The sequence below is a fragment of the Cariama cristata genome, unplaced genomic scaffold (assembly GCF_000690535.1).
Source record: "Cariama cristata isolate BGI_N322 unplaced genomic scaffold, ASM69053v1 scaffold12, whole genome shotgun sequence".
Lineage (NCBI taxonomy): Eukaryota > Metazoa > Chordata > Aves > Cariamiformes > Cariamidae > Cariama > Cariama cristata.
Genome location: NW_009602992.1, coordinates 15615 through 33873, shown reverse-complemented (window position 1 = coordinate 33873; position 18259 = coordinate 15615). Strand labels below are relative to the sequence as shown.

Genomic DNA, 18259 nt, shown 5'->3' with positions numbered 1-18259 from the left:
ATCTGATATTTAAAAAGACAGATTAAAGTTATTAAAAAAATTAAACTATTTTCTGAGTTCTGTTAACATACCAAAAGCTTCTCCATTCTCAATAATAAAGACATTACAAAGCTTCAATAAGCCCATGGCTTTATTGTGAACAACTGCAGAACTTCCATTTCTTCTTTTTCTGTTTTACTATAAGAATTTAAATCACCTTCAGTCTCTTGTATCTCAATAACATATTTATGCATATTCTAAGTTGCTCCGTTTTTTAAACAACAGAAACATTAACTTCATCTTACCTTTAACCACCTCGGCCACATTACAATTAGGATCAATACTTCCGATGTGTTTGGGATGAGCAGGATTAATATCTCCGCCAAAAAGAAGTGCTAAAAGGAAAAAGAAATGGCAGAAAATTGTCTATGACACTTGAGGCAGCCCAGAAAGTTTAAATCTAGCGACATCTGAAACTTCCTGGATAGTGCATCATTTTGTAAAAAGATAGCCTAACAAATTGCCAGAATCCTTGTTTAGGAAGACTACTTGCATCCTTTTTAAAATTTTTTGTCCTTTTTCATTATTTATAGCTAAGACTAGTTAGAAATAGTGCTGTGGGAAGGTTAAGGTGAAAACCTACATTTCAAAGTGGCCTAACAAAACTGGGTAAAACTAAAATGTAAAATCCTTCATTCATGCCATTATGTCAGAACAGAAGCACTCCCAACAATGAAAATGTTACAGTAAGGAGGACTGAGGAACTGTAAGACAGCATTAAAAGCCTTTTACTCTCACCTAAGCTAAATTTCACAGCTGGCACAGAGGTCTCACTTGACTTTCTCCCTGACTCAGCAGCAGGCTCCCCATTCCCTCCTTTGCACAAGGCTCTGGCACTCACCAGATCCTTCACTAAGAGTTTAGCTCTCAAAGAGGCAGAACGGTTTTATACTTTTTTGCAGAAGTGATTTTCTGCTATTTTAGCAAGTTTCTCAGCTCCGACATGAAACAGAAGCAGTATGAGGTGAGCAAAAGATAAGATCTGAAAGCTTTTCCTATTCCAGTCATGGCGAGCTAATCCACTGGCACACTGCACCCTGCAGAACTGCACTGTAAGAAAGTCTGTCAAGAATGTATGAAACACATGCAAACTACGTAAAAACCTGTTCTGCGTTCTGCTTTCCAACTGTTGTTTGCATCAGTGCTTCAAGATTAGTATTTGCCATGGTGGATGATGGATCACTAACATTGCTTAGCATAGAGAAATTGTTAACTAAACTTTAAGCACCTATAAGCAGTTTTAGGTTTCAAACAGTTAAATAAGCATGTCCATAGGAAAAGTCACTTCAGTTCAGTGAAATAAGTTTAATAATTTAGAACAAGTGCAAATTATGCTAGCACTCAGCCCAAGAATTCTATTAGAACAATGTTTTCACTTATTGCTAGAACTCTTCTAGGAGAGCCTTTTAACTTGGTTTTATGTCTGTCATTTGTCTGCCCAAGTACAAGTAAAGAATAAGCCACACATTTATCTCATTTTGTATGCTTTGCCACATTAAAGTTATTTGTACACAAACAGCAAGGCATTTGTTAGTCACATAAAACGTTACTGGAAAGACACAAAATCTGTAGTAAAATACCTTACACCACAGTACTTTAGCATCCACATTATCGGTAGTGTACTACAATTTCTAAGAGCTCATAAAAGCAGAATACTGGGCAGAGAATGAAGCTCTAGAGCTAAAAGGCACAATATACACTAAAAGAGATCACAAAACTGTCCTTAACTTTATACAGATCGCTTTCTGCATGGTTGCACATACTGGTTAATAGGAGCTGTGCAAGGAACTCCTTTCACTCTGTAATACGAATATAAAAAAGTAAGTTTTTTAGTAACAACAAATGAAACAGAACCTAATGACAAACGATGACTAATTCTAGCTTTTATTCATAAATAGGGAACAGGAAGTAGAGAAAGACAAGCGATATAATTTAAAACTTAAGGGAGAAATACTCAACCTCTTCAGGAGGCAAGAAGTCTAGATAACTTGCTGAAAAAACAACAATAAAAATACATATAGTGCATAATCTATTCAAAATTTATGGCACCCTTGCACTTCATTATGAAGTAAGTGTCAGCTCTACAAACTATGTTTAGAGATTTGTGATCAGAAAGACACAGCTACTCTACTACTATCTAAAAATACTTCATGTATCACTACGCAAGCTGTCTCTCCCAACAAGATGAAAAAGCGACAGCCACGCTGACAAAGCCTGACAATTCTATAAGAAAGCATACTGGTGTTTTGGATTCATTTCTGGTAACTGCAAAGTACCAAATTAACCCGTTGACAGCATATCTTTTACCACAATTGGCATAGAATATTAAGAATTAGTCATGAGTATGAAAAAAAAACCCAAAGCTGTGGCTTCAGGTTTACAAGCAATAACTAAAAAGTTCTCAGAGATGAAAAAAGCAATTACTTACTGTGTTGGTTAATAAGCATACGGAAGGAGATGCGGTTGGTGTAGAATCTATCTAGAAAATACTGGATGTTACTGCTAACAAACGGATCAAAGCCGTATTTTTCCTTGTATTCAATCACCCCTTGCGCCATGGTTGGAACTACATCATTGTGTCTGTTCCTGACTTTAATTAAAACATCTAAAAAGCTAGAAGAAAAAATTAGAAACAGATTGTTAAAATAATTAAACTCAATGGCTTACTTCTGTTTACAACTCCCCACAGCCTAACCATTTTATCTCTTTACTATCCCTCACAGTCAACAAAAAATTCTCAGAGGAAGAAGATAAAATATAGCAGTACCTAAACAAACCTATTTAAAGAGAAATATTTGGTCAACCTCCCATTCACCAAATCTGTGAAATATTATGGGCCTCAAATTACATTATTCCTCCCCAAAACATTCCTTTATATTAAATCTCTCTTTGCCAATAATGGAGAACAAAAGATTTTCTTTTACTGCAATCACATGCACCATGGTAACTCTCATTCTCTGCAACCAACAGTAGTGGGGAGATTGGAAAGGAAACGCAGGAAAACCAACCTGACTGCCCTTCATAATTTCCTGAGAAGTTTTACACTTCATACTTTCTTCTCAACACCTTCCCAACCCATGTGGTGTAACTTTTGAATGCATTGCCTTTACCTGGCATCTATTCTGGTGATACCAGGAGAGGTAATTATTACCAGTGTGCCTTCTGTTCAGTTGGCTTTCGCACCGCTGGATGGCAGAGCGCATACAACGGTGCTCGGACCCGCTCTTCTCTGCGGCAGCTTGGGAAGTTTTAGGATATCACTTCCATTGCTTTTAACAAGCACTCACTTTGAAACAGCTTGGAGGATTTCTGTTTCTCCTGCCAAGGCAGCTCAGCACTGATCTTCAAAGTGCTCATCCTTTTTTTTCCCCACATGCAAACTCATACACACTTGAAATACTAATTATTAATAGCTTTCTAAAGCTTAGACATGGACAATCAGTACTACAACTCTGCTATAGTCTCTAATATTAAATGAATATTAACACCACAATGATTACATGATCTTGTTTAAAAAAGCACACAGTGAAATGCAGCTTTCAAAAGAAAGCACAGCTGGGAGACTCATTCAGCTATGCCTGTTATCTGCAATTCTACAGATCCTTTTTTTAAAAAAATATCAACAGCAGAACATTCTCAGTAGCTTTATAATGAACACTCAAAAGAAATGTATTAATTATTTTTCTCAAAAGTAGAATATACACCAGCTAAGGAAGGAACTATAGAATAGTTTGGGTTGGAAGGGACCTTTAAAGGTCACCTAGTCCAACCCTCTGCAATGAGCAGGGGAAAGGACATTAAGACCACCAAAAGTAAGAAAGACTACCAATTAGTCACCACATTTAAATCAGATGCTTCCTTCCTTTTCATAACCACTTAGTCAAGACAATCATTTGATAGTACACCATACCATTTTTAAGAAGTGATACATTTTAAAATTATTTCTCCCACTCCACACTGCTAGCTCCAAAGGAATGTAGGATTCATTTTTAAGAGTTTTTTCATTATCCTCAGTCTAACCACCAGTTTTTCCCTGCGTGTTAACAAACAGTTCAGCAGTCTTTCAACACCATTTTGTTGCACAGAAAAGGGGAAGCTTTAACTGCCTAATTCCCCAATCTAAATACTGTCACAGTACAGTGACTGTTCTCTTACTGATCTTGCTGACTGGACAGCTTAAAATACTTCAATGCTTAAAAGGTTTGTAGACTCTTTTTATGTTTATTAAGTCTTGATTGTGTGTGATCTGTAACCACTAAGAACCGCTGTTAGTTTTTGAGACAAGACCAGTGCCTGTACTCATGCTGCTTCTCTGTTTCAGAGCAACAAGACACCAGCTAAAAACAGAGCTGAGATGCAACACTTAAAATCACTGAAAGACAACTGACAACACTCTTTACTAACTGCTCTTTGCTACTTGTTTTTAAATACCTCCACTATCCACAACATACACAACACCATGCCTAGGTGCTCCACAAGGGCAAACTGTTCGCTGACATCCCACTACCAAAGTGCTTAAATGCACAGAGCATGCTGAAGGGCAAACAAAGGGCTAGGAGGTTTATCTGCTACAGACCAGCAAATCATCACTGAAGCTTAATATGCCAATACACACGAGAAAGGAATTCTTCATTATTGCAGTGATATGAGAAACCTCCCGTTCCATCTTCAAAGATAACCAAGTTCACTCAAGTGCTTCCACCAAGCAGATGCTTTTAAAGGACCAAACACGTGAAGTACATAGGCACGTTTCAAAGCAGCAGGGCAGAAATCAAAACACATTTCCTTCGTCCTACCACTCATTCCTTATCACCCTTCCACCCTACACACCTCTGAAAGACACAAACCTTTTACTGTACTCAAACTGTGGGAGACCGTATCAAGGAATTTTTAAAATGCTCCTGGGATTAGCTGGGTAGGAATACTCCAGAATAGCTCTGAAAATTTTATTTAGCAATGACTGTTTTTCCAAAATTCAGTGTGTCTTATTTTCAAAACCACAATGAATAAATAATGCAGTTGGTTTCACAGATGAGAAATTATTAATATGAAGTTATTTTAATCAAGTGAGCTTTAGGAGCTTCTGTATTAACAAAAGAATATTTAAGGCGTTACCATTGCTGTTAAATAAATTAATCCTATAGACTTCTGCAAAGACAATTAATGAATGTCACAACACAAGTTACTACTTAACTCCCTAATGACTGTATATATTATTCTGTTTTGATCTATCACCACAGTGCAAGAAAAGAAGTCCTCAAAGTCAATATAAAGACAAAGGGAACTTTTGCTATGTCTCTTACGGATAGTATTATCTGAAAGATTAAAGACAAGAAAGGGATGAGTAGACTGAAAAAAAATCCTTTTAAATGGAACAAACATGCAATGGGGTTTTTTGATTGGCTGCTCTTTTTTAAAGAAGTGCTAGCTGGTAGCTGAGAAAGCACCAGAAAGACAGGTACAAGTTCACACACTAGAAGATTTCTCTACTAGAAAACGTAGCTACTTTTGAAGTGCAAAACTAAGTGAAGTAACATTTCACATTACTTGAAAGTAAAAAAAAGGCACCTTCTTAATCAAATCTACTCCACTATTTACTTATTTCAAATTGCTAACAGCATCACTATTTTAATCTTTGTGCTGCAGAAATTAAAGTTACTTCGAAGTTCCTTGTGTGTGTGTTATCTCTAGACATACCGGCAGCTCACTCCTCCAGTTGCCCCCAGCTCCAGGACATTCCCTCACACGCCCTCCCACCAGAGTGCCACAAAGAGAAAAATCACCAAAGAAACTCAGGTTTCTTCAAGGGTGGAGTAAATGTTCTTTGAAAGTACATGTGAACAGCACATTTTACAAACCCTTCAATTTTTAAAAAACAACCTCTGCCTCTGTGTGTTTATCTGGATGCATATTGACACCATGGGAAATTTCCAACACTTCTGCCAGCTTGTACCCTCTGCCAAGCGTGGACACTTCATCTTAACACTCCTGCAATCACATTGTTTGACAGAACTGCAGAAAGACTTCCACCTGACTGCTCTGCAGCTTGAGGACAAATATTTGTGTTATCAAAAATGCAAAAGTAACCTGACCTTTTGGCATATGCCCACACTAGTGATAGTGACAGTTAATGTGGCGACTTCGTAGGAAGTCTTCATAAGGTCCGCTAACCAACAGAATGTAGTAACAAAACCGAAGCACCTCTGAACCTCTTCATCACAGAAATGTTGAGACAAAGAAAAAAATCCATTTAAAGGATTCTGTCCAGTGTTCATAAAAAGGTAACACTCGTGAATATACACCTGTCCTCAAATTCACACACTAAGAGCACATAAGTTGGGCCACTCTGAAAAACAGCGGCTTTAGTTTAGACTCTGCACATATAATAGAATAATTGCAAGATTTTAAAGATTTTAACAAACAGTAATACTGAATGAGTAAATACTTGGTTCATCATCAAATATTTGGTATATCATACTAATATAGAACATCTCAAACAGTATTTCCAGTTGCCATGAAACAATAGCAAGAATGTGTGTTATCCATATGGCAGAACCAGATAATTCATTTGATAATTATCAACAGACTCTAAAAACAGATCGGGGGGGTGGCGATTTTGGTGTTCTGTTTTTAAGCCTCTGGTGATACCTTGCACCTGCTGGGCTCATGTACATGTGAGGGTTTTTTTCTGTTTTATGCATGTAAATTTCAAGGAAACATTCTAGCAACAATTTTAACATGATTTTGTTGATAAAGAAAATTTGAGAAGAAAGGAAAGCTTAGCCAAACATAAGTAATGTTACTCAGTGAGATAGGTGAATACCAATAATTGAAGTCCATTAAAAAAAACTTTTAGATACAATGACACATCGAACGTTTTCAAACTGAAAAAATTCAAAGTATTAATGTGTTAATATATATTATATACACAGTACTAAGCTCAATGTATACTAAAATGACATCTTAGTCATAAGTATTTGATAGGCAAGTATATATTCACATGCATGTTGTCTTTTCCATACAGCCTTGGAGGAAGCATTTTATGCCATTTCTTAAACTATCAGACTGTATAAATGCAAAATATATTGTTCAAAAGCATTCAGATTCCTATATTCTGCTCCAGATTACAATATTGGCCTTTGCTGCACAAATTCTACCTTACAAATAAGATCACTGTTACCCTATAGTACAAAACCACTAGTTTTTTGAGACACTATTTTAAAACGAATCGTTAGAAGAAAACTAATTACTCACTCATCCAGAACATGAGGATCCTCAGGACTTTTATTTTCATATTCTAAAAGCTCAAGGAAACTCTGCATGTACCTGAAACAAGAAAAAAATTATAAAGGAGGAGTTAAAATACTTAAACCGAAATTACTTGTAAATTTTATTTAATCTTAAGACTACAACTTCATCTGAAACAACAGAAGCATAGTTCACAGCTCTCTGCAAATGTTACAATGAAGTGGGAAGCTGCAACAAAGGGAAAGAAAGCAACTACAATATATTATATTGAGTTTAAAAGTATTATTTATGACCCTACAAGTCCACAAATCAGGAAAACTGCTATATAAATCACGCTGAAGTTAACAGGAACAAGCCCTCTTTTCAGGTAGGTCTGTAATTTCAGGTAACTTAGTCCATCCCTGGATCTTGATCCCCTGGTCATCCACTTTGTACAGAGGTTAGTTTGCTCCCAATGCTCCTCAGAGAGCAATCCAAGCTCCCTCCCAAAATAAAGCTCCAGGGAACACTCCCCAAAAGCCATGCTAAGGCGACTGCACCAAGTTGGCCCTACCGCAGTACTCCAGAAGAGCACGTGTCTTCACCCACTCCCGCCTCTCCTCCTGTTGTACTTCAGCCCACGGGACACAACCCGCAGTTTTATAAAACCACCACTCTTACACAACACAGCTCTCCCTAGCTCAGACATGCAGCACACATGAGAGATTAGTGGAGGCTTAGAGCCACAGAGGTACCACACAGGACCCAAAGAAGATTTAAGGCAAAGCAGCACTCAACATGAACATGGCCAGCCTGCTCTGTAGGAAACTTGCCCAACACCAGAATAAACGCCACCACCCCACACCGCGGGGCCTGAGGACCAGGTATCACCCCCTGAAGCAGATGCATTTAGCAGTACAGATGTAGTTTTAAAGATCACAGAATTGGAACCTATTTCTTGAAGTAAATCATGGAAGGTATCAAACACACATAAAAGGCAGGGTTTCAACGTTACCAGAAGGAGCTATCATTCCTCTCCCTTTTGCTCTCCCTTCGCTTCTGGTTAAGCACTGCCACTTACACTATGATAACATCCGTGCTAATCAGATGTGGGTGTCAACAGCGGTAACTCCCTGCAATGGCACAACAGCCAGCCAGACTGATTAAAAACAAACCAACCTTTCTCACACATGAAAACAACTCGTAGAAAGGTCTAACCAGTTAAAGCTAGCGCAAGAGAGAAAAGATAACCATAAAGACTACATAAGGAAAAAGCAAAACAAGTGACCAAGCCTTTCCCTTTCCAGTACCAGCAGCCCATTAGATCAGCTCCACAGAACGGTCTATGGATAAGCTCAGTGCCTAGGAGACTGACCCCAGTCACTGAAGCTTGGACAACTTCACATTACAATGTCAAGATCAACTTAAGTTGGCTATGAAACTTCACTCTACATCTTCAAGCTATAGCAAAGCTTAAGACAGCACTGCTGTCTACATGGCTCCCTCCAGAACCACATGCTGCTACTCCATGCCCCTTCTCTGTCGCAGCCATCGCAAGTCGCTGTGACATTTCTCCAGGGAGACCGACATTTTCAACACGGTCAGCACAACAACACTAGCTCCTGTCCCCCTCTGTGTTTTTGCCCTCCTGCAACACCCACAAATGACTACAGAAATCCCGCAAATGTTTGTCAGTTACAAGTTTGGGAAGTAGCTGATGTCTCCGGTACAGTTTATTTTAAAACATGTTCTTTTACACTGCTAAGAGGTAGTACCAGTTTAGAACAACCATCGCACCACACTCCCAGAAATTCAATAAATTACCTTAGGGTCACTTCAGGGAACAGGCAGTAGCTGAAGGTGTCATAGCCCACTATCCACTGAAGATGAGTTCCTGAAAAGTGCAACATTTAGCAGCTAGAAAGACACTGAAGCAGCTCTGACTATGCAGGGACAGTATACGTGATGTAGAGGATAGAGAGGCAGGGGAAGAATGAGCAGGATCATCAGCTGGAAGAGGGACCAAGTTTCCAAAAGAGTGAAGAACTAATCTCCTTTGAGAACGTGTCCTTGCATGCACTCCCCTTTTATTAATTCTCACTGGAAAAAGCTGCTTTACTGCCTGAGCTCAGCTGCTTCACCTGCAAGACTTAACACATGACCAATTATGATCACCCTCACTCCTTTGTTTCGAAGAGGTACATGTTCTTCAGCATTATCTGCCTCTCATGAATCAAAGCCAATCAAGTTAATCATGGGTACAGGATGGGGGGAAAAAAGGTACCAATATCACAGTGAGCAAAACACAGTAATAAACAACCAGCAACGGAACTCCAAAATGAAAGATGGGACAGTGTGACAAGGCACTGAGGCACTTCAGGGCGTCATCAGTTTGGCTGTATGGAGGCAGTAAGATGAGTTTTTGACTTCTTGCCAAACCAGGCAATGTCAGGCAGAAGCAATGCTTACGACCCATTCCTGTGCCCAATTTTGCTCTGCCTCTAGTGAATACATGACACTCCTCAACTAGTCTTTGCGACCTCCTTCACCTTTTCCTTGATGGGTGATGAGAACGTATCTAGAGTCATTCAATCTGTAATTGTCTCAACGAGGAAACTGACTTCCTGGAATTTCTCTGGAAAAGAGAAAAGGGTATCATTCATGTGTTGCCCTTTTTTCACAAATACATTTAGGAATTGAAAAAGCCATGTAACTTGACTTAAGAACACCAGCACTGTCAGATTAGACTAGCTCCCTCATGCTGTGGGTTGTAATATAAGAAGAAAGCCAAGATCTTCCTTGGTAATTAGATAAATATTTTCTGTCTTAAATTTGTTTGTGTGGTAAATCAGGCAAAATATTTATTTGATTCTAAGGAGAAAAGCAATCTACTCAAAAAAACAGCTGCACGATTTCTGTGAAGGAGTCTTACTCTAGTCCTCAAATACAGGTTGATCTCTGGCCACTCAATGACTGTGTCTTCATTAGCATTTTTATTTCCAAATCTTAACCTGCGGTACAGTTTTGAAATTAATCCCCCAATAATCTTCACTTAATCCACACTGCTTGTATTTGCAAAGTGGTTTTGGCACTTCTCAGATGATCAGGTTCTTCTCAGAAGAAACTAAACTGGAAGCTGCTGCAGATGTGCATTAAACGTGTGAAACCCAAGGCAGCCATCATGACCTAAACCAATGAGTGGGCCAAAACGCTACGATCCCTCCAGCACAGGCACAATATATGCCAGGAGGCAGACTACGGACTGTCACAGGTACCCTCCACACTGTAAAGTGTTTCTCATACTACATAAAAAGACCAAATGCTGCAGGTGTCAGCAAGTTTGTCCCTAACCATCCCTCTACTCTTTATGCTCCTCTCTCCCATCCTTTCAAACCTTCCTCCTGGTTTGAAATCCTTTCCCTTCCTACTTTAATTTCTGTTGCCATTCTCCCTGTTTTCTGGAGGCCTTTATTTTTTGTCTTCCCCTTGCCCTCTGTTTTTCCCCACATCCTCAGTCCACTTTCGTACGCCTATTTTCATAAAGGCAACAATAGCCCTTTCTGCATCACAGAACACCCAGGGCTGCAAGCCAACTTTCCAAGGAAATTCAGAATCATAGAATCGTTTAGGTTGGAAAGGACCTCTTGAAATTATCTGGTCCAACCTCCTTGTTCAAGCAGGGTCAGCTACAGCAGGCTGCCCAGGACCATTCCAGTTGGGTTTTGAGCGTCTCCACAGATGGAGACTCCACAGCAACGTTCTTGCCGTGCCTGATCACCCTCACTGCAAAATTGTTTTCTTATTTTCAGATGGAATTTCATGTGCTTTAATTTGTATTCATTGCCTCTTCTCCTGTCACTGAGCACTACTGAAAAAAGTCTGGCGCTCTCATCTTCATTCTCTCCTATTAGGTATTTATACACACTGATAATGTCCACCCCGCCGAGTCTTCTCTTCTTCAGCTTGAACAGTCCAGACGGCTTGCTGAATATCCCCTCAGAGATACTCAGCTCTCTCAGCTTCTTGCCATATGAAAGATCCTTCAATAAATCTGTGTCCTGAAAGAAGTGACAGCTCCTTTTGTGGTAAAATGTCAGAGGAGGTTATTAGGAAGATGCTCAGCCCCATCTCATCATATATTAAGAAAGTCCTGTTTCTGAAGATCCAGGACAACCATCACACTTGAGAAGCAACACAGCAGGTGCTTTTTACTACAGACCTCCTACCAGAAGCCTCAAACATCAGCAATCCTGTGCTGATGCTGAGGATAAAACAGCAATGAGTATTTCTGGTACTGAAGGTAGCTGATACCTGATTTTTGTGCTGTGTGGATTTGATCGGTTGCCTACCATTACCAGTATGTTGTACTGAGATTCATACGCTTTGTTAGCCCATCGGGGCATTGGTCCTAAGGCTGCAGCCCCTGGAATAATCAAACATCGCTGCTCCTGTGTTGAAGGATCAGCACTTTTACTAGAGTATTGGGCACGGGGAAGCCAAGTGTTTCTCTCAGCTAATGCAGGAAGTAACTGTGCAGAAAACTGTCTCGGTCAGAAAAAGACTAAAGCAGGTCTCAACCTGCTTTAGAAAAAAGCTGCCAAACATGGTCACCAGCCTTCGGCGCAACCAGCAGCCCCAACAGCTTCTGGGGTCATTACACTGCAGGCTCAACATAGCACCAATGAGGAACCGAGAGTTTCTGAAACAAAGGAAAATTACACAAACTACATGCTCTACGGAAATTTTTACATGTGCTGAAGTAATTTCTCCTTAATCTCTGTGGTGATGGAGAAACTATGGAAACAGGCAATGCTTTTCCTTTAGAGTTATCAACAATATTTAGATGTCTCCTAATTCGAAAGTAAGTTGCTATTACTTTAGAAGTCAAGTTCATTAGCATTAGCACTGTATCCAGCAAGTTAGAGGGACCAGCTCAGAGAAAAGGTTATTAACTTCAAATCTAAGTTGCTCAAATTTCTTCCATTACTTTTATTATTTCTTCCAATCCCTTGACTAAACAAAGCTAGAAAAAAAGTAACCTTATGCCAAATAAATCTAACCCACTGTCCAATGCCCACCACTATACGTCACCCAACCTAGGATGCTGTAGTATCCTGTATATTATCCCAAGTGTCTAAATAAAAACTCAGAGCTGCAAATGCTGTACGTCTTTTTTATCCAGTTGTGATTTCCAGTTTTTATACAAAATTCATCCCTCCCCGCTCCCTCCCAAACAGCTCAAAATTAAAGACATTAAATAAAAATTTATTTACAAGGAAATTTATAACTCTGGTTAGCTGTAATAAATAATTCACAACATTGTCTTCACCACCACCACCATTACAATCTGCCTAACAGCGAGCAGTCAGCAATGCAGTTCACTCCTGTAACAGCTAGTGTGTGTAAAAGAGGTCACTCTCCTTTCATACAATTCATCCATTTCCTTGGATTTTCTTTTGCTTTGAACTGTGGGTGCAGATATGGATAAACAAAGGTGGTTAACTACAGGATATATCAAGCACTGAAAAGCAAGACCTTGGGATGTTTTAAACACAATTCACACAATTACCAGCCAGCTAGAATAAAGGAGAAAAGTACCAGAATAACAGATGATTTGCTATATTATTAGTAAATGAATACAACTATACAGGACACAAATCTACAAAAAAAAAAATCTAAGCATAGATTAAAAAAAAAAGAGAATGTCAGTTGTATTTTGCCATCTTTGCTGAGTCATCAAAAGCAGAAATCTAACAGATGATTTGCTATATTATTAGTAAATGAATACAACTATACAGGACACAAATCTACAAAAAAAATATCTAAGTATAGGTTAAAAAAAAAAAAAGAGAATGTTAGTTGTATTTTGCCATCTTCGCTGAGTCATCAAAGGCAGAAATCAAAGCCTATGCCCTTCAAATCTGTTGTCTTTCTGGCATTTAATTTTTTATCACAATACACTACAATTCATTGGGCAAACTCTGTGGTTTTACCCTTTAGCCTCCTCCTTTTGTTCATTACTGCCTGGTAGATTGAATTTTTGTTAGTCTGTCAAATGTAATAATTCTAGAATGGCACATTTCATAGATGAAATCACTGTAAATGCCCATAACGTCAACTCCAGATTGTTTGGTTTTTCCTTTTTTTAATAAAAAAACTCATGCAAGATACATATAGGGGAAAAAGCAAAGGTATTTCACTAAGGTTTTCCTTTAGAATTTCTCTAACACCAGAGCACTGAAACGATAAAACATATCTCCATGGTAACACAATCTTGTTAGCATAGTCTAAATGTAAAAAAAATAGAGAAAAACAGTTATCAATCCCCAAACTGTACTGATTTCTCTAATGGGTCTCTTCAAGGAGATGAATGGAAATTTACAGTCTTTTTCAGGGAAAAGTGCTAAAGAAAAGTAGAGAATTTGGTCAGGGTTAATTAAAATGCAAATTTTAGATATGACTAAGTAGCATTTTGTGCAAACCTCACACTCACTTTAAATATTTTACAAGCTGTGACCTTATATATTATAAGGTTTTATCATAACTGTTTTCCCTCATCACATCACTTTAGTGATGATGTCTTTTATTATGCAATTCTGCCACATGTTCAACAGCCTACCTGCAGTGCTCTTTAGCTGGAGCGTGCGCTCTCAAAGCTGGCCTAAAAAGGCCCACTTCTTTGGAACAAGGAAGTTGCCCATTCATTTTGAAAAACTGAAAATAAGCTGCTGATCCTTAGCACGCTGGTTGTTGATCTGTTATTTGGAACCACCTGAGTTCACAGTCAGAACATATTAACTATGTTATTATTTTGATTCACTTTATTCCCTCCCTTGCTACTCCATGCAAAACATATACATAAACCAAGTTACACTTGAACTGGGACAGAGTTAATGTTCTACCTTTGCACAGACTGAAATGCAAAACTATTTTTTTTTTGGTTCATATTTCACTCTCTGGGTAATGCCAGCTTTATTCAGAAAAGCGTAGCCGAGTAGCACAAAGGAAGGACAGCCGTCTTGCCTATCCTCATTGCTGCACACTGAGGAACAGAGAAAGGAAGGAGATCAAAAAAAAGGCACCTTTCCTGAGAGCAATCAAGCAATCAGTTATAAAATCTGTTCGGCAGCGCAGCGCAGTCGAGGAGCATGGTCCAGGGAGCAAGGTGCCTACAGCACGGCCGTGAAGATGGGTTAGAGACCCGAGAGAACAGGGCTTGCCCGCAGCAGGGAGCATATTCTCAGCAGTGACAACATGAGGATGCTTCCCATGGGACCTATAAAGGACAAGGAAATTCACGCACTCCAGAATGTCACTGCCTGGCCGGACAGAGGGCTGACGGGAAAGGATGCTGTACAGGATGCTGCCGTGCTGTACGGTAGGCAGCGTTAATTTGTTTTCTTACTCCACCAAATTTAAGTTCCATCTACTTACAGAGCCACCTTACTCTAATTTCAAAGTTTAATAAAACCTACTTTAAAGATTAGGAGCTTTTTGTGGTTTTTTGGCATGCTGACATTAAGGAATAGACAGGGAAGTCAAATTTTAAAGCTCCAGCTAATCTGGAGTCTCACCGAAAGCACATAAAAATATAGGCTTCTAGTGCAAAGCGGTAGCATAAATAAATCATAAATATGTTGGTGACTACATAAATTACTGAAAATTAGCAAATAGACAGATTAAGGTGAATAATGCATGAAATTATGACTCTGCTTACTTGTGGCAAATGTGCATCAGATTTTTTTTGTTTGCGTATTAACAAATCGTCAAGCTTCCCCAATCTATGGCATAGTAAAAATAAAGGATCATGAAATCTGATCTGAAAAAAATTATTTCTTGAAGTATCAAACAAGTGCATGAAGAACAGGTTTCTTCATTTTACAAGTTCACAAAACAGCTGAACAGCTACATTTATATTTATTTATTCTGTTGCATAAAATTCAGGAATCTCTCTCTCTAGATAGTCTAAACTTCAGGTTAAGAAATTATAAATATGTTTCAAAACCTGCTATCAGCATAACTGCATAAGACTCAAGGTCATTCACACTGAAGTTAATAAAACCATTTTGTTTTGGTCTTTTTAGAAGCTGATACAGTAAATTTTGCCCAAGTTTCACCACCAGTATATCACTAAGACTTGTAATCTACAGGTAAATGTTTAAAAAGGCAATTAAAGCAAATAAAATATAAAAATAAGAAAAGCTCTTTAAAGCCCACATCTATAATCAGGAAAACAACATGCTACAGTCAGTTTTGTTACTTCTGATAAAATCACAAAAATATTCCTACATCATCTCATTGAAGATATTCCTTTCCACAAAACTGTTAACTGAGGATCAGAAGTAGAACAGTGCGACAAACATTTTGATTTCAAACTTCCATCTCTGGGTTGGATGTCAACTTGAACTTCTTCATCAAGTTAAAGTCTGATATTTTGGCCCATTTAACAGAAAGCTATCAGTCTACAACTGTGATAGTGCACATCACATTATCATGTAAAATATATGATTTGGACAAGTATCTTGCAGTCATTATATATTCTAATACGCTCCAGACTGATCAGTAGTATCTATCGTAGCCACAGAAGTCAACCCTGTGAATCCTCAAACCTCTAAGCAAAAATTCTGAAATTCTGAAGGGGACATCCACTCTAAACACCCACTCAGTTCCTTGGTCAGAAGTGATCCAAACGTTGCTTGCCTTAGCATTAGGAGGGTGGAAGCATACGCCACAGCACATATAGTTGGACTAGAAGGATTATGCTGTAGAGTCACTACAGAAAAACCATTTCCTTTTCATCATTCACCTGTCCGTCCACATTTCACTAAAGACAGCTTCACAAGTCATCTAGGTTAGAAAAGCCTAAAATGCCTGCATATTTTTTTTGCCTATTTGGCATAACAGCTTCCGTTAACATCAGACAGATGATACAAGCCTTCAAACCTTGCAAGCTGCCACTTAACCACAAAGGGATTGTTATTGTGTGGCTCCACAGCATTTCCATTTATTTGAAGCACTCAATCACTATGTTTGAAGTGGTCATCAAGACAGCTAGTATTACCTTTCACAGACATATTCAAACCAAAGTACACAATATCACATATCCTAATTTATATTTTCTAAGTCTGAAGCTTGATAAATACGAGACCAAACCCAGCAGTCAATGTACAGTTAACGTGGAAACTCTTGGCTCAAGGGCTGTGACTGAACTTCCCAGCAGTCAATGTACAGTTAACGTGGAATCTCTTGGCTCAAGGGCTGTGACTCAACAGAAGCCCACGTCAGCTGCTGTTATAGTTAGATAAGGTGTTATTCACAAAGGGAAGTTTGCTGTATACTGCAAAGATATTTTTACATAAATTTTTTTTGATCAAGTATTCCCAGGTAGAGAGACAATAAATACCCCATGAATAAGATATTTTTACATAAATTTTTTTTGATCGAGTATTCGCAGGTAGACAATAAATACCCCATGAACAACAATTTTTCAGAACTTAATACATCCAAGGCAGTAGTCTCCAAACCCCACTGAACATGCAAGTAGGCTAGAAATTAATAACAGTGGAAAAGATGACAGGACTTTGAATCACTTCAAATATACACTAGTTATTACAATGGAGAATGTTACTTACTGAACGACACCAGATATTTGTCCCATTCCATAACTTCCACTGAATACCAGGTTATGTTTTTAAAGATTTAGCAATGAGAAGAAATTTTCTTTCAGTATTCTTGACAAAGGAAGAATAAGGAGAAAGAACAGCTATTTCAAAAGTCATGGGTGTAATGTAATAAGGAATATTTGAAAAGCTTGCTCTTGGAAGTTATTGACTGATTCTAATTATCTGGGAGAAAACAGTATGCTTTTACTAACACAGATTCTTACCTCTAAGATCCATATTAGAGTATTTACTCAACATTAGACAGAAGAAAATGAAACTTCATTTGACAAGAAAGACTCATTATAAACAATTCGATGCAGGAAACAGACTTCAGTTCAAGACAATTCAAGCTGAGTTGCAAGTAAAGCAACACATATAGTGTTAGTTTTACACTGATTTTTCCATCCACTTTTTTTTCAACTTACCAACTCTGTACTAGCCCAACTGAAGGCCTGTTAAGTAAGTTATCAGGCAACAAATTGACTTCTCTCATGGTGTTAGCTAGTCGGACAGGAAGTTCTTTCCGCAGAAACATGTAGGAAGTCTTCTCACATGCATTGTCACGACCTGTTAGAAGGAAGGAAAAAACCCAGATGTCCATTGCAGATCAAATGTTAAGACTTCCCAGTGCTAGAAGATTTAAAAAAAAAAAAAGCACTTGTGGAAATAAAAACAGTTTAAAAATAATTTCTTTCAGTATCCACCTCCACTTCCCTCTCACTCCCAAGACATGTATTATACTTTTACCTTCCTAGAGCTTAACCTGTTTTATCTGACATTCTTCCTCATTTCACATCATCTCATCCTCTCTCCTGTACATAAAAATCCTATAAATAAAAGTCTCTCATCCTATAAATAAAAATCATCAAATAGCTGGAAATAACACCCCAAAATACTAGCTTTTATCAGTATGATTCTTCTACCTAAGTGAGCTTTCAAAAAGTGTGTGCCGCATACATAATGGAGGGTAAGGAGTGAAAACGAAGGTACGAACCAGAATGGCAACAGCTGGCTGATGTTTCATGTCCCAAGCTCTTCAAACCTACTAAGTACTTAAACATTTCAGCAACACCTGGAAAGACCAGCAAAGGTCATCATCCCACCTAGGACTAGCCTACAAGATGCTCACTAGTCACCTAGAAGGAAAGTGCGGCACTCGTCACCACATTCCCATTTGGAAAAGCTGCAGCTGAGAGTATCTTGGACTTTCACTTTTAAAACAGATTTTTATCCAGCACAATATTTTTAAAATAAAACAAAGACACAGAAAGCAAATAAAAGGGATCCAGCAAAATAACAGTATGCTGCAGACCTAGTTGGAACAGTGATAA

General features: G+C 38.4%; 1 protein-coding gene across 1 annotated transcript in view; it reads right to left on the bottom strand.

Annotated features, from left to right (window-relative positions):
- PDK3 (pyruvate dehydrogenase kinase, isozyme 3) overlaps positions 1–17490 on the bottom strand; it is a 31457-nt gene extending 13967 nt beyond the window's left edge. Inside the window, exons 1-4 of the mRNA XM_009694966.1 lie at positions 17354–17490; positions 7294–7365; positions 2468–2652; positions 285–374 (exon numbers count right to left, since the gene is read on the bottom strand). Of these exons, the coding sequence (XP_009693268.1) occupies positions 285–374; positions 2468–2652; positions 7294–7365; positions 17354–17463 (457 nt within the window). The 5' untranslated portion in view covers positions 17464–17490. The remainder of the gene's footprint in view (positions 1–284; positions 375–2467; positions 2653–7293; positions 7366–17353) is intronic.
- Between the last annotated feature and the right edge of the window lie 769 nt (positions 17491–18259).